Source organism: Sceloporus occidentalis, unplaced genomic scaffold, assembly GCF_023333645.1.
Source record: "Sceloporus occidentalis isolate IW3139 unplaced genomic scaffold, rSceOcc1.0.p SCAF_14, whole genome shotgun sequence".
NCBI lineage: Eukaryota > Metazoa > Chordata > Lepidosauria > Squamata > Phrynosomatidae > Sceloporus > Sceloporus occidentalis.
This window is the reverse complement of record NW_028316994.1, coordinates 13,514,055-13,527,983: the sequence shown is the minus strand read 5'-3', so window position 1 is coordinate 13,527,983 and position 13,929 is coordinate 13,514,055. Positions and strand designations below refer to the sequence as shown.

At 42.7% G+C, this 13,929-nt stretch overlaps 1 protein-coding gene across 3 annotated transcripts; it reads left to right on the top strand.

Annotated features, from left to right (window-relative positions):
- Positions 1 to 109: 109 nt before the first annotated feature.
- On the top strand, positions 110 to 12,494 carry LOC149304125 (ras-related protein Rab-2A-like). 3 transcript variants are annotated; one of them, XM_089480193.1, is made up of 8 exons: positions 110 to 164; positions 4,172 to 4,243; positions 5,760 to 5,827; positions 7,340 to 7,422; positions 7,992 to 8,084; positions 9,134 to 9,245; positions 10,570 to 10,638; positions 11,955 to 12,494. In XM_089480193.1, the coding sequence occupies exons 3-8, from the start codon at positions 5,780 to 5,782 to the stop codon at positions 12,057 to 12,059; spliced, it is 510 nt and encodes a 169-aa protein (XP_089336319.1). In that variant the 5' UTR covers positions 110 to 164; positions 4,172 to 4,243; positions 5,760 to 5,779; the 3' UTR covers positions 12,060 to 12,494. The 3 variants fall into 3 exon arrangements, with proteins under 3 accessions (XP_089336319.1, XP_089336317.1, XP_089336318.1); XM_089480191.1 differs by lacking the exon at positions 110 to 164 and adding an exon at positions 179 to 514; XM_089480192.1 differs by lacking the exon at positions 110 to 164 and adding an exon at positions 308 to 410.
- The last annotated feature ends 1,435 nt before the right edge of the window (positions 12,495 to 13,929 follow it).

The window sequence follows — 13,929 nt, the reverse complement described above, 5'->3', positions numbered from 1 at the left end:
GGCGCCATAGAGTACGAGGCTAGAGCGGTCACGGGAAAAGAGGAGTGAATCGTTTGTACTGGCCTAAATAGGAAGATAATGGGAAAAGGGAATCAGAGACTGGGAAAGGAAGAGGGAGGGGCTTAAGAGCCGACTTGGCCCAATTTTAAAGGCTGGAAGCGGAGGTTGGTGGGAATAGAGGCTGCGGGGGTTGGATGCCTAGAGCGTCGCCGGAAATGGGACCATAGACTACGAGGAAAAGCGGCTAGAGCGGTCACGGAAGATTAAAAAAGGGGAGGAATCGTTGATACTGGCCTAAATAGGAAGAAACCGGAAACGGAAGTCCAGAGTGCCGCAAAGGAAGCGGAGGCGTGTCCTAGCCATCCCTTTAAAACAGGGGGCGCGAGAGCAGTGGGATCAGTGGCCGTGGAGTGAGCTAGAGAGGCCTCTGGGTCGGGGCTGGGGGCTTTTAGGGGGCGCCTCGGCGCCATGTCCTACGCCTACCTCTTCAAATACGTCATCATCGGGGACACCGGTATGGGAAGGGTCTCTGGGGGACCAAGGTCACCTCCCTTGCCTTGTTTCCTCAGGAGAAAGCAGGGATGCATCCACATTGGAGAAATAGCCCGGTTTGATACTGCCTTAACTCTTTTTGTGGCTCAAAGCTATGGAATTCTGGGAGTTGGAGTTTGTTGTGGGCTCAGAGCAGAGCACAGCTCCGCTCTGGGCCCCACAACAAACTCCAACTCCCAGAATTCCATAGCCATGAGCCAGACAACAAGTTAAAGCGGTGCCAAACCGGGTTATTTCTCCAGTGTGGTACATCTACACTGTATGAATGATGCAACATGACACTGCCTCAACCGCTATGGCTTCATGCTGGGATATGTAGTTCGTTGAGGTGCCAGCCCCTCTTTGGCAAAGAAGACGCCGTAAAACTACATATCCCAGGATGCCGTGGGGCGGAGGCACAGCTCACCGTTCTTTCGGTGTAGATGTATCCTCATGGCCAGTAGCGGTTTGAGTCCTGGACTACAACTCTAGAGACCAGGGTTTCATTCCCAGCTCAGCCATGGAAACCCACTGGGCAACCTTGGGCAAGTCATACGCTCTCAGCTTCAAGGGAAGGCGATGGCAAGCCTCCTCTGAACTAAACCTTGCCAAGGAAACGTCATTATAGGTTCAGCTTAGGGTCGCCATAAATTGGACATGAGTTGAAGGTACACAATAACAACAAAGGGCCTGAACAGACAGGCCAAAATAAAGCTGCTTCAGGTCACTTTGGAGGTATGCTGTTTAAATGACACACACACCTTAAGAGGCCAGAAGCTGCGCCAAAGCTGCGCTCCAGTTCTTAAGACTGGAGTGTGGCTTCTGGCCTCTTAAGATGCGTGTGTCATTTAAACAGTATACCTCCAAAGTGACCCAAAGCAGTCTGTTTGGGCCCAAAGATTCGGTTTTATAACAACCCTGTGTGGTGGGATGAAAGAGCACAAGACCCATTTTACAGATAGTGGAGAATCTGAAGCATTTCTCTCCCAGGACATTCTTCAAGTTATAATCTACAATTACTGCCTGTTTGGATGTAAGAGGTTTTGAACTCAGTAGAATTTGTTCCTGGATTAAACAATGAGGTTTTGGTGTGTGAGTCCATAAAAAGCTTTAAAACATGTCTTAATAAACCCCTGTCACTCCACTCGCAGTATTGTAGAGTCCTCCAGATGTTTAAGCTCCAGAATGCCTCACCATTTTCTCACTGGTTAAGACTGCTGAGAGTCAGAGTCCAGCAATGGACTATGTTCAGCACAATTCCCACTTGACTTAAACAGTTAAAAGTGCTGCTACATATTGCAGCTCAGTAGCACTGATGCATTATATCACTGTAATGACACTACAACTAAAAACTTAAACACTTAAGAAATGAAAAATAACCTTGGATTGTTTTGAATTGATTGTATCTGTAAAGCGCCATGTAAACTAATGGCGCTATACAAATAAAACAACAATAGTAATAATGGAGTTGATTTCATTTAAAAACGATTTGCCAGAATTGGAGCCTCATTAATAGAGGGATGGAGTCCCAGGGACAAGGCCAACTGAAAAGGGCCTGCATGCCTTGCCACCATTGTATCTTCTCACACTTGGGATGCGGATCTTAATAATGGAATAAATATTGCTAACGCCATCAGTCATGAAGTGTCTGCCCCTTTCTCTGTTATATTCTTGTATCACTGATGTGATTCATCAGTCTGATCTCTGAAGCCCTGGCCTGATTTCCTTTGTGAATTTTTTTCATATGTTCCCTCCCTGTTCTGCACCCAATGCCTATATTCATACAGAGAAGGAAAGAAAAAGCCATTCACTTCTTCCGATGATCACACTGGCATAGAAATGCATTTGCATTCAAACAAACAAACTTCATTTATATACCGCTTCATACTGCCTAAGTAGTGTCTAAGCGGTTTACAACTGTAAACTAATTGCCCCCAACAATCTGGATACTCATTTTAGCAACCTCCTCAGAAGGATGCAAGCCTGAGTTGAGCTTGAGCCCTTTTGCTGGTCTTGAACTTGCAACCTTATAGTTTTGAGTGAGTGGCTGCAGAACAGGCATTTAACCACTGCGCCACCAGGGCTCATTAGAAAGGGTTGTACTTGGTCTTCTACCAAAGTGAGGACGTGAAACCTCAAAAACATTCTTTTTGGTACTATAGGTCTTTGGTTTATTTCAGACACAATTCAGAGCTCTGGCTCCTCTTCCCAGTCGGGGGGAAAATCATTTGTGATATTGATACAGGCCCATTCATTGTTCAGCCCCTAGAACAGAAATGGAGAACCTTTGTTTTCTATATCTTCTGGCATATATCTTCTGTTAGCCCCACAGCAAAGCTGATGGCAAGAGGCTACAGTCTAAAATACCTGGAAGAGCAAATTTTCTCTACCCCATGCCAGCTCCTGTTCTTCCATTTTCCCACAAGATACGGTATTCAGATAGTCACAAAAAAGCCCAGCAGTTTGAGGCCAAGCCATCTTCTTGCCTGAGTCCTGTCTGGTTGTTGGTTTCATCACTAGGCGATTGTTTTCAATGTGTCTTTGCCTTCAGTAGTTCCACTGAATGAGATGCAAGGCAAGCGCTTTTCAGAAGTAGTGCTAAGTGGTAGACCTCTCTGCCTCTGGAAACCTGAGTGGCTTTCTCTTTTAGCGATTTGGTAAATTATAGATGTCCCTGTTTTACTGGGTGTTTGGACTGAACTGCAAGCCTTTTCTCTTTGCTCCTATAAGTGGGTGTTGATTTAGTTCCTGTGTTTTTCTGTATTTGGTACTGTTTTATCGTATATTACATTTGACTTATAAGCCCTGAGGACCTATGTGGTCAAAATGAAGTACAGGTATACCTAATTAACAAAGTAGATGTGTTCTTGGACATTAGTTCTTCAACAGAAATTTGGTACCAGAAGCAGAAATAACAAATATGGATAGGTTCCTACACCACAGAAAAGAGGAACAGTTCAACATGTTTCAGTGCAGCATGTTTCAGCCAACTTTTTATTCTAAACATAATTTGTTAATGGGAAATTAAACATCCAGTTCAGGTAGGCCCTTGCATAAATGAATAAAAACATTTTTAACCTTCTAGAGGCCACTTAGAAACTTCTTCCCAAAATGTATCCAAGAAGAATTTTCTTTTATCAGCCTACACTTTTCTAATGATCTTCATTTAATTGGCCAAATTTATAGATGTGTTGGTTTAAAAAAAATGCTGGGAGTAGCTGGTGAGGGAGGCTAATTTGCTTTTCTTTCTGTTTTGCTGTTTGTGCAAAATAGGCAAATAAGGGTTTCTGGAGGCAGCTGCTATTTACCTTGCCTATTGTAGGCAGGCACACACAGCTGCAGTAGGACTGGCTAGATCCAAATCACATCAGATTGCCACCTCAAGAATTATTGCATTGTTTAAAGCAGATATACTGCCACAACCTGACACCAAAAGTGTCTCCAACCTTTCTTCATCTGCTCCATGCTGATGTTTATTTAATAAAAACCAAAAAACTCAGGCTGATGAGAGGGCTGGGCAGGCATCAAAAAGACTTTGTATAAAGGCTTGAATAGATTGGCTATGTAATTTGTCCATCTGTCATAGATCCTCTTTGCTCTCCGAGTCCAGCAGCTTATGACTGTATCTGTCTTTTCACAGGTGTCGGAAAATCATGCCTGTTGTTACAGTTCACAGATAAACGGTTCACAGCTGTCCACGACTTGACAATTGGTGAGATCCAATGCCAAATGGGTCTTGGGACTTTCTGGTGCATATGTTGGGACTGAAGAAACAAACCAGGGACATGAGACATGATGAAGTGGAGAGTCTTTTAATCTTTATAGAAAATGGGGGTTACTGTAGCAGCACTACCAGGATATGTGATGGCTTTATGGAGGTAGATGAAAAAGACAGGTCTCTTCCCCCTAATGTCCTTTCAATCAAAAACAGCCAATGTGTTGGGGGAACCCCAAGGGGAATATTATTTAATTTATTACATTTAAGGAATGGTGAAGGTAGTCAACCCAAAGCTGTGTGGGAATGTTGGACTTTGAGGAAGGAGTGAGTTCTGGGGATGGAGACAGCAATAGACAAAGGTGGTTATAGCAGTAGTAGGAGTTTGGCTGGCTGAAGATGGAAGGGTTTGAGTGCAGAGACTCAATGATGCTTAACTTCAGGAGGGAAGTGGGGGACTTTGACCCATGCATGCCACAACAAGGTATACTTAATTTTCACCTGAAGTGACCCTTTGCCTTTCAAATGCGTTATTCCAACCCTTTTGAACTCCTTATAGTAACTGTAGATTACAGGTCAGCAGTCAACTGGCCTTTTAAAGCATTCTGTGTGGCCTGTTATGCACATCTGAGCCCCAGCAAATATGGCCTCTATGCGATATCCCCTACTGGCAACACCGGCTGAACGATATTGGGAAAAGTAGTCTGACAGTGGAGCTTTTACAATCTCTCAGAAAGGGATCCCATAACTGGCTTAGCAGCTCACACACACACACACACACTGATAATCACCCCCCAGATGTTGACTCGAGAAAATTTGCAAATATTGGCTGTATTGTTATTTTTTTAAAACCGGAGATATATGTACTAAGAAAAGCTTGTGCTTCCACAGAAATGTGGGCACAGTGTCTTTAAAGCCAACTCCAATGCTTTCATACTTGCAGACATGAGGCCTGTTATCTCCCTGTCTTTCTCTCCATTTCTTGCTTTTGAGCCTTGTCATCACCATGGGCATGCAAATATGTGTCCCATCTTCTGTCTTTACATCTGAATCTGATACATGGATTACTCTAAATCTCTGGCTAGTTATATATTGTATGTTTGTCTTTAAGTCAGTTGTTGATTTACAGAGACTCCATGAATTTTGTGGGGTTTTCTTAGGCAAGGAAGTTTTACCATTGCCTTCCACTGAAATACAGCCTACATCACCCGGTATTCTTTGGTGGTCCCCACCCAAGAACTAACCTGGCCTGACCCTGCTTAACTGCCAAGATTGGACGGGATCTGTTGCCTTTAGGCTTAAACCCCTGATATCATATACACCCTTTTTGCAACCATTTAGTCATCCTTATACCTTCCTTTCATCCCTGTTGGCAATTGCCACTTCCTCACTCAAATATGCTTGGAGTGTCATTGGTAATTGTCAGTGGGTAGGGAGAGATTAGCCAGAACCTTTGGCTTCAACCCCTGCCCATCTTTCAGAACCATTTTCTGATGTTCCTTTTTGCCCCCAGGTGTGGAGTTCGGATCACGGATGATCACCATAGATGACAAAAAGATCAAGCTGCAGGTTTGGGATACGGTGAGGACCCCTAGCAGTTTTTGGAATAGAGTTTGCAGGGACTAGAGCGGCATCCACACTGCAGAACTGAAGCAGTTGGACAACACTTTAACTGTCATGGCTCAATGTTATGGAATTCTGGAATGTATAGTTTTGTGAGATATTTCACTTACTCTGTCATAGAGTTTTGGTACCACAATAAACTGCAAATCGCAGAATTCCATAGGATGGAGCCATGACAGTTAAAGTGATATCAAACTGCATTAATTCTGCAATGTAGCAGTGGCACAGAGTGCCTGAACAGAGCCAGGGCATTCCAGTTTTATTTGCATCCTCTTCTCCCACTTCCTTAGGCAGCTCTTCCTAGCTGTTGTGCCACCCTGGATTCTTTGCACATCTTGCTGATCAGGAAAGACTTGATCCAGCTAGTTTGGTAAACTGTACCAGGGCTGGAGAGTTGGAAGGAAGAAGAAAGGAAACAACGACTCTCCTAAGAGGGGAGGGAAGACTTGAATAGTGAAGGGTGGGGCAGAGCTTGAATTACAACTTGCAGAATTCCCCTGTCACCATGGCCACTGCAGGATTCTGGGAGCTATTATCCTAAAATTTTACTTTACCAATTTTGAGGTTGGAGTTGTAGGTCATGAATGGAGAATGCTGGAAGAAAAATAAGCAAAAGTGGCAAACTAATGTTCAGTCTCCCTGCACAGAAATAAATATTTATGGCCTCATACAGACAGGCCAAAATAAAGCTGCTTCGGGTCATTTTGTAGGTATGTTGTTCAAATGATGCATGCATCCTAAGAGGCTGGAAGCTGTGCTAAAGCTGTGCTCCATTTCTTAGGACTGGATCGTGGCTTTGGTGCGGTTTCCGGACTTAAACAGCATACCTCCAAAGTGACCTGAAGCAGCTTTATTTTGGCCTGTCTGTATGGGGCCTAAGTAAATGTTTAAATATTTTTATAAACATTTATTTATACTGCTGCTGTTTTTGTGTATTAACATGAGCATGGATGCACTTTTTTGGTGAAATGTTTGGAAGGATAAATTAAATCAATCAAATATTTTATTCAATTTGCAAAGTCACCCACAATAAATTGTTTTCCAGGCAGTGTACAAAACATAACTAAGTGCATGCAAGGGAATGGTTAATTGTACACTATGCAGGTATATTGAGGTTGCTGCTGAGGCTAGCAATTAGCAACTTGTTTGCCTCTCTTTCCCCTTCCCTGCCTGGACCCAGTCTGCAAAATCTCCTGGAAAGAAAGCTCAGACGTGCAAAATTTATTGTTCCTTCTTTGTTCATTGGCTTGGACTAGGCAAATGAACTGTCCCCGAGGAAGATCCATGAAATGAGAATGGGCCCCAAGTATGAGCTTCAGCAGCTCCCCAGTCATAGTGTTAGTGACCCCTTGTCATATCATCAGTGTTGAATAAATGGATGAGGCTCATTGGTTGTGACATGAATGGCTGATAGCTTAGGGAAAAGTGTAGTTGTGTGTGCTTTCTAACTGGTTCTCTTCCACCCCACAGGCTGGGCAGGAATCCTACCGTTCCATCACCCGCTCATACTACAGAGGGGCAGCCGGGGCACTGCTGGTTTACGACATCACCAGGTGAAACCCAAACATAGATCTACAAATTGGCATGGCCAAGAATGTCCTATGCAGAGTTTAACAGGGGGTGCCACATAAAAATTGGAAGCATTTTCAGATTCACGAAAATCTCAGTTTTCATGTCTTCTGGTTTTTCACCCTTGTCATGACTTAGTTGACCCATTAGATGCATGTATTTTATTAAATAGACAGGATTTGGTATAGTGAAGTTTCACAATCTGTTATAGTGAAGTTTCAGAAAGTCACAAAGATGAATGTAGCAGGGATGGGAGTCATGTGGTCTCTGTACCACACATGACATAATTTTGTGGCCCTGCCCAATCCCCATTTGCTCAAAAATGACTGCTGCTACTCTGCTACCCTGAACTATAAGGGATCATAGGAACTCACCTCAAGTTGGGAAAAGTTGGGGGGGGTTCCTTTTTTGGAGTTCTACAACTCCCAGGATCCCCAACATGGCCATGCTTACTTGGTAGAGTAGTCTTGAGCAGATGTGCTTCCCTCTCCTCACCCTTTCCTCTCTGTCCATCCTCAACCACTTGATGACCTGGCTTTCTTAATCTTTTTAGGCGGGAGACTTTTAACCACTTGTACTCCTGGCTAGAGGATGCACGGCAGCAATCCAGCGCCCATATGGTGATCATGCTTATCGGCAATAAAAGGTACATGGCCTTCCCTAATGTTGCTCTCACATACTGGTTCAAGGACTTTGGGGCAGGTTCAACAATGACACCTATCCCGAATCCGATTCCACTGGCCATTCCACCTCTTCAGTCGATGGAACTTATATCAGTGTTGACTTGGCAAGTTACCAAGGATATAATGAGTCTACTGTAGTTGGGAATAAAAATTGGATTTAGGTTTAAGCCTCCATCCCAAAAGCATCCTAAACTGCAATATGCCCATTATGTTTGTGCGAATATATTGGGTGAGTAACATGTGACTTGTGCCTACATGAAATTTCCCAAGCCTATTTGGAGCTCTCCAGCTTGCCCAGACCTCTGTATTTCTCATACACACCCCAAAAAGGGTGAGTGGAAAGCTTCTAGGAGAAGCAATTTGTCTTGTAAATGGAGATCCACATCACTATTTAACATTAAAAACATTTTTTGAAAATTAGATGTGGGCATCTACCCACCTTTGGTTTTGATTTTAATTTTAATTGCATTTTTGGCAGCCTGTGTTTGTTCCCAGAAAGTAACAGGATAGGGAGTGGCCCCCAGGGGTTCCACAGTTGCCCATATGTGCGTGTAGTATGTACAGCTGGCCCTCCTTATCCACCGATTTCTTATCCACAGATTAAAGCATCCACAGCTTGAAAATACTTTTTAAAAAGTATAAATTCCAAATAGCAAACCTTGATTTTCAATTTTATATAAGGGACACCATTTTGCTCTGCTATTATATTTAATGGGACTTGAGCATCCACGGATTTTGTTATCCATGGGAGAACCTGGAACCAAATCCCAGTGGATTATAAGGTCTCACTGTAAAGATAGGTATGCGTATTCATACACAATGATCTCCTTTTTATTTTATTTTTTCTGAGTTCCATGCAGGATAGTTGAGGGCAGATAACTGAATGATATGATTTGCAAGTCCTTTTTCAGTGCCAAGTTGTGTATCTGTAGCTGTATCTCAGCATCCCTGGCTGTTTTTTACTTGAGTTGCTGCCTTACCTTGATTATTCAACTTGATGATCTTCTCCCAGTGATCTGGAGAACCGGCGTGTTGTACAGAAAGAAGAAGGTGAGGCCTTTGCCCGGGAACATGGCATGGTTTTCCTGGAGACATCAGCAAAGACCGCAACCAATGTGGAAGAGGTAGGTACCCATCTGTTACTAGTTCCTGAATTTATTTAGGTGATGAAAGTATTTGGTCATACAGTGGCACAGTTGATTTGGCTTCTGTTGGCTGGACACAGGAGATTATATTCGATGCAGGGAGATAGGGGTGAGATTAAGTTGTACTCCTTCAATTAAGCCCTAATTTATAAAATGTCGTCTCTGCAATGTCAAACTTATTTTAACAGTGATAAGAGCTGGAAGCATAAGAAGAGGTGAAAGTTCTGAACCTTTTACTGGCACCATATTCATGTTTACTTACATGATAAATACAAACTTAACTTTATCTCAGTTTTACTGGGTCCAGGAGCCACATGGATGGCCAAAAATGACCCAAACTTGGAAAAAAGTGCATCTGGAAGTGGCTGGAAATCTCTGGGGATGGGGGTGGGTGGGTTAAAATTGAAAACAGGTTGTCAGACTGAGGTGAGTGTTGTGTCTATACAATTTTTAATTAGAAGTAAGGCTGTGCATATTGTGGTCAGCCTTCGTCATTCCTTTTTACACCAAAGTACATGTGCTGCTGATGATTCTTATGCAGTAAACATAGGAGAAAAAGGTTTTAGCTGGCTTAGGTTTTAAAACTATTAACAGTTTATAAGGGAAATGCTTGGATGGCAAAAAGCCAGCCCACTAAGCACACTTGATGGCATTAGAAAACTGATATATTCAGGTGATGTGGGAGGACCCAGAAAACTGGGGAGGGAAAATGAAATGGAATAGCCTGGAATGGAGCATAGTTGTCTGGCCAGCACTCTGGGCAAGAGCAGTCAAAAACTGCTACTTTTGTGGAAGGTCCCACTTCAAGATTATAAAACCTATGCCTCTCTTTCAGAGCCAGTCTGTTGTTTTGCTTTTGAGTCCCTCATAGTTTTTTAAAATATGAGCATCTCCCCTCTATGAGGGCTATGGCTATGGAGAGGATGCGGTCAAATGAGGGCATTGCCATGCAAAAGAATTCTGCTTCCTCCAATGAAAGTTTCCTTCAGTCCCCATATTTATAGCATTGCACTAACTTAAAACTTCAGCGGAACTTTTAAAAATACTGTTTAGCTGCTCAAAGAAAAGGGGCAAGCAACTTTATCAGAGGAGTGTTTACACAGCAAGTAGAAGAGTTGTAGGTATGAACAAATTTAAATGTCTTACTCCCTCAGATGCTGGTAATTTGGGGATTGAAGAAAAATTTCATTTGGGAGTATGGAATTCTTATTTGAGGAGGCATTGCCCTTCATTTTGTCCTCTTCCCCATAGGTCCACCGTTCTAATATTTAAATCTTCTCCCCTTTCTGATTTCCCTTTACAGGCCTTTCTCAGCACTGCAAAAGCTATCTACAGAAAAGTCCAGAAGGGCCAATTTGATCTTGCCAATGAGGTGAGTCAGACAAAAGCTTCCTTAGAACTTCATCATGTCTAATGGTAGAAATTTAATGGTGGAGAGTAAAGGGAGATTATTGCAGAACAGCTGTTTTGGTGCAGTGTGTTGGTTTTTTTAAAAAAGATTATTAAATATTAACAAACTAAAACTGGATTTTACAAAATACAGTTTAATGGCCCACTGAACACAGAAAGCTTCTAGTGTGATGCAGCAAATAAAGAGTATGGGACTAGGACTCGGCAGATGAAGGTTCAAGTCCCCATGAAACCATGGAACTTGCTGGGAGTTCTTGGATGTGGTCATTCACACCCAGCCACTCAGAGGAGTGTTTGAGAATAAAATGAGAAGTCTCCTTGAACTCCTTGCACAAAAGGTAGGATGTAAATGTGGAAAATAAATATCAACCTTTAGTCAGTCTGTTCCTCTGTATCAAGGGTGGGAAGTGTGCAGTGCTTCCCAATTTGGTTGGATTACATCTCCCATTATCCATCACCATTGGCTATGTTGACAAAGGCTAATGGGAGCTAACCATCCTTGGCTTTGTACCTTACAATGAGGGATTCCTAGGACAGAATTGAGGCATATATCTCATTCCTCCAAATCTGAGTATATAGGGCCAGGCTGATAAAGGTTTTTTGTTTTTGTTTTTTTGCCTCCCAGGATAGAGTACCTCTCAGTACTAACTAATGGAGGATGCAGACAGATAGAACTAAAAAGCTTGCCCTTTTTTGTACTACACTTTCTCCAAGTGGCCTTGCTGGCCTGGGGTTTCTGAGATTAATGGTCCAAAGTAGTCTCTTTTCCAAGCTCAAATATTGCCTGAGCAATTTGGAGGAAGGATGAATTAAAAATTTAATTAATTAATTAATTAATTGTGACCCTATTGGGCTCCATCCTGCTATCCTCCAAATTTTCATATTACATACCTAGCTGGACAGGAATGCAGTTTTGTAGTTGTAAAACAGTCTCCTGCTAAGGCTCTTTCTTCTTGTGGATTCCCAGAAGGTATAGGTATGATCAAGGCAATTCTGGTTTTCCTGTGAATTGAGTCAATTAAATAGTAGTATCAGTCAGTTTTAGCATAAAAATACATAATCCTTAGCACCTTGGAGATTAAATGGGTGAGGTGATTACTTGCATGGACTGTAATCCACTTCAGATGCATCTGATGAAGTGGGTTGTAATCATCGAAAGCTTACGCTAGAAATGTATTTTTCTCAGCTGGTCTGAAAGTGCTGTTGTCTTTCTTTCTTTCTTTCTTTCTTTCTGAGGTTGGATGTTATCACTCGGCCCTTTTATTTCTCATTTTGCAGGGAAATGGCATCAAGATTGGGCCCCAGCATCCCTCCATGACACAAAGTGCATCCACTGTCCGCCACGGTCCTCAAGGCTCCGGAGACCGATTAGGGTGCTGCTGAGTTCCCCTGAAATCTAGCCAGAGATGTTAAAGCTTGTGAATGCTCAGAGGATATTTCTTCTCTCTCTTTTGTTCAGTATCAGGCACTGTACTGGCAGGGATCTGCCCATCCAACCTTCCCCCAGCCCTGCCTACTTCTTCCCTCTATGCATGAGGACTAGGACTATCTTGGACCTAGATTTGTTTCTAGGCATGAGCAGTTTATTCGAGAGCCTCTGGGTTTTATGTTGACCTCCTGACATTCCTTATGGGAAAAGGTGCTTCCCTCAGTTTGTACCTTTACTTCAGTGGTTTTCTCTCCTGCTGTTGAGAGATTTTCACTCCTGCTTTGGGTTCACGGAACCCTGGGAGTCATCCAAGCTAATCTACCCCAGTTTTAGATGTTAAACTGTACTTCACTGTTGTTTTCCTCCATATTAAATATTTCTGTGTTCAACTTTTTCTGGCATGCCTTTATACCTGTAGAGGGAAGGGAAAGGTTATATAAGACTCATCCCTCACCCATTCCTCTGTGGTCGAACCCTTTGGGGCCATCACTAGTATCTGAGGCAACTGGGATAAGCAAAGGAGACTGCCTTATTCCAGATCAGCCTTTTTGTCCATGTAACCCATTCTGGAGTAGACAACTGCTTTAGGATCCTTCCATGAGCCACACAGACTCCCGGAAATGTCAACAAGCTGATCAGAAATATGGAAGTAGTGGAAAGTCTACTGATTTTGTAAAAAGGTGGACTTTTAAATCTTAAAAACTGCAGCAGGTCTTCAAGCCTATTTAAAATGTGATCTGCCAGTCATGGAACCATCCAGGAGGGACAGGTCTGGAGAAGAACAGGAAAAGTCAGTCCAGAGAACCAGGAGGGGTTGAAGGCCACAAAAAACAACCTTGTGGACCACATACATTTCCCAGCGCTACACTTTGCCCAGCCTGTGTCTAGAGTTGCAGGCAGAGAGCAGATCACCTGCTCCCTGATAACTGGAGTTTAAGAATTGAATGTGGGACCTTTTGAATGTAAGCCTCTGCAGCCATGCTGTGTTGGAGTATGCCTGTTTGGTGGACATTTCAATTGAAAATGCAAGGGGAACATGAACAAGAGGAAGATGTTTGCATTATTACAAGCAGGGCAAAGACTCCATTCAGCAAAGGAAGAGTATCTTGGAAAGAAGCAGACTGCATGACACAGTTTGCTGAAAGGCAAGGATACATGCAGAGGTGCTAATTACAGATTTATATTTTGAACACAAGAGCTAGTGTAGTAGAGTGGCTTGAGTGTTGCATTACTATGAAAACCAGGATTCATATCTCTGTTCAGCCGTCGAAACCCACTGGTGATCTTGGGCAAGTCATGCTCTTTCACCTCAAAGGAAGGCTAATACGCTCTGAACGATTCTTGTCACCTTGGGGTTGCTGTCAGTTAGAAATTATATGAAGGCATTCAACAACCACAATTTTGCACACATGTATTAGTTTTCTTAGGGTCAAGGGTAAGAAAATTTTAGTCTGTAATGTAATGGGAGGCTTTTTTTCTGAGTAAACTTGAATAGGAGTGTACAGCATATGCCTATATTTGGATCTGAAACTGCACCAGTAGTTCTGAAAGAAAATAATACTTTGGTTTTGGGTGACAAGAGGAAGCACTATTTTAACAGCAACATTTCCTTTTGCAGGTGAGATAAAGAGACCATTTCTAAAATGGTAGCTGGTGCTTGTTGTTGTGTTTTGTGCAAAAGTAATATTTTAGAAGTCTTAAAACATTTGCTGCCCAATTTATTTATTGGGGAGGCAGGTTCACTCTTTTTCAGCTTACTAAAAAGCTTTTAGGTTTTGATTTATAGACACATATCTCCACCTTTTAGTATGGATCCGTATTTAC